At 28.0% G+C, this 2750-nt stretch overlaps 1 protein-coding gene across 1 annotated transcript; it reads left to right on the top strand.

The window, feature by feature from the left end:
• Nucleotides 1–2076: 2076 nt before the first annotated feature.
• Nucleotides 2077–2701, top strand: TRIADDRAFT_62841 (uncharacterized protein; the record flags this gene model as incomplete). The annotated part of the gene is made up of 1 exon (XM_002118802.1): nt 2077–2701. A coding segment is annotated over one exon (625 nt), but the record flags the coding sequence as incomplete, so codon positions are not given.
• Nucleotides 2702–2750: the final 49 nt, after the last annotated feature.

The following is a 2750-nucleotide window of genomic DNA, read 5'->3' as shown; positions in this document are numbered from 1 at the left end:
AACGCTTAATTTAGTCCTAAAAGCATAGAATAATGGTAATTATTGGAGAAATAATTTGAGCGGTATTTATCGCTCATCACAGTCGAAGTAAGAGAAACCTCTATAGATCAACTATCACGTTGAGGATATGGCATATTATTAAGAGTAAAATTTTTCAGTTTTGAATGACGCGTTAAGCTAGAAAGCATTTAATTTAGTCCTATTTAGTATTTAGGAATGATTATTTGCAATTCATTAGAATAGGTGCCAATGTGATTATTTGCAAAAGTTATTTTAAAGTATTCATAGCGATTCTATCGATTAGGATCAAATGTTTCGATAATATTTGCCGGAAATATTATCTAACTAATTGGACCAAAAGTAGTACAATATCAGATGTTCATCTATCGTATAATTACGCTCATAATTACGTTCATTAGTGACCAAAATGATAAATGATTTGAAGAAGATAAAGTCTGTCAAAAATAAATCTGAATACTATCTTCACGGATACGATAGCGTATCTATCTTGATTTGAAATAAGATGAAAATTAAATCTACTTTCGATGTAACAATTGGATATGAATATTGACACAATTCTATTTTAGAAAAAATATAAAAATAGCTCTTTTACTATGATAATTAATAATTAAAATTAATTGAATAGTCAATTTACTGAAATCAATATCAAATTATTCAATATGATAATATAAGTAGATTTGACATTTGTATATAATTAATTCAATATTAACGAATCGAAAAGGAACAAAATAATTTTTTGAACATTTGCTTTTATTAAATAATAGTTAGCTTGATGAAATACCAATTGTTCTTAGGCAAATTCTTTTGACTACATCTTTACCTGTATTTTTGTTGAAAGAGAATTGATTTAAATCAGAGTTTGTTTCGTCAATTTCTTCATTAATATAATATTATTTGAGCGATACTATAGTTATTAGGGTAGTAGTTATCATTCTTGAATGCTATCATATTGCTCTTTGTTTAATATATTCATAAATACGATTTATATATTCGCACACATATAATCGAATATTAATAAATAATTGTATCCTGAATTTATATCTAATAATTAACGTTTTTTCTAGCTTTTTAATACATACCACAGAAGGTAATTGAAATATTTCGTTAAGGATATATATATACATTTTAATCATCAGAAGAATTGATAGAAATTCAAGTAATAAGGTATTGAGAAAATCGCTATCATCGTTTAATAACTAATATTCATCTATGATCTTGTATTCTATTCAGTTTTTACTTAATGTATACCATTGGTAGTTTTAGAAGAAATTTCGAATTTTCACGTATATGACTTAATTCTTAATTATGCGGTGTAATTTCAGGACGTTTAGTCACTAATGTTAGCATGAGCATTTTTTCATATCTTTCATGCAGATTTACTAATAGTCAAATAATATGTTTAAGATGAGATCCTTATAGTAATTTTCCTGTGTATTGCTAGCATCCTAATAAGTAATGATTTGCTAAAATATAACTTTGGTTCGATTTGGGTTGAAAGCTTCATATTTTTCTCGGATATTATATTTTAGACTTGACTGTATTTAAACAGAAAACTGTATTTATCTTGATTGCTATGAAAAACCAGAGCATTGTAAGCAAACTTGTAGCAATTAAAATTTCAATGTTAACAACTTGTTATCGTAATTAATGTTACTTGTCATCGTTTTACGTTACAATTTATAATGGGCTCAAATTATCCAACGACATGCTCGATAAATAAGAATAAACCTTTTTAATATCTTTTACCTTAATGGTATAATGGTATTAACCTTATGTTATCGTACTTTCAACTTAGGTATGCACTTACACTGTACATTTGGGAGTAATTATTTCAATTACGGCAATTCAAATAAATTGTATATCAAAGTCAAGATTATTTATGTTTATCACTTTAAACCTAATAGTGGAAATTTTTTATCAATCAAAGAGAATTGTGATATACCATAAAGCTAACACAATAAAACTGATCCGTATCCTTTCTGGATTTTTTCAATTTCTTCTGTGATCCTTTACCATTAGCTTCGATCGAGTCGTGAAGATTTCTCGTTATTGAAAATGGATAATACAACCAATGTAACTCATACCCCGTTAGAAATTATTGCTATCAAATCTATTATTTTTACTATTGCTGCTATTGCTGCTGTTATTGGTAATACCTTGGTTGTTATAGTCATTTTTCAATATAATTCTACTCAAACTGTAACAAACTATCTAGTAATGAATTTATCTATTTTCGGCACTATGAATGGACTAGTCCGTTTGCCTCTCTATATAGTTAATATTATAGCCGATAGGCAGTATTATGATCAAGTTGGTTGTGCCTTTCATGCTTATCTTGGAGGTATAATTTTTATTGGTACTATTCATAATTTAATGTGGATAGCTGTAGTACGCTATCTTGTCGTTGTAAAATCTAAAAAGTTGAAACCAAGACATGCATACTATTTTATTGGTATTATTTGGGCAACATGTACTTTGACACCGGCTGTATCGTTTCTAGGATGGGGTAAATTTGTTTATGTAGAGATTGAGAAAGGTTGTATTCCTAGCTGGGATAAGACTGGCATAATTGGAATAGCTAGAGGCATCTATTCTGCTATTTTCCACTATGCTACGCCTTTACTTACTATAATTTACTGTTATTCATTTATATTTATCTTTCTGGAAAAGAAACAACAACGTATGATTCGGTATTCCTTTCAATCACCAACTGCTATGAATAAGTCAAA

Source organism: Trichoplax adhaerens, genomic scaffold (genome assembly GCF_000150275.1).
Source record: "Trichoplax adhaerens TRIADscaffold_1401 genomic scaffold, whole genome shotgun sequence".
In the NCBI taxonomy this organism is placed as follows: domain Eukaryota; kingdom Metazoa; phylum Placozoa; class Uniplacotomia; order Trichoplacea; family Trichoplacidae; genus Trichoplax; species Trichoplax adhaerens.
Note: the sequence above shows the minus strand (reverse complement) of the source record. Positions and strands in the feature narration are given on the sequence as shown.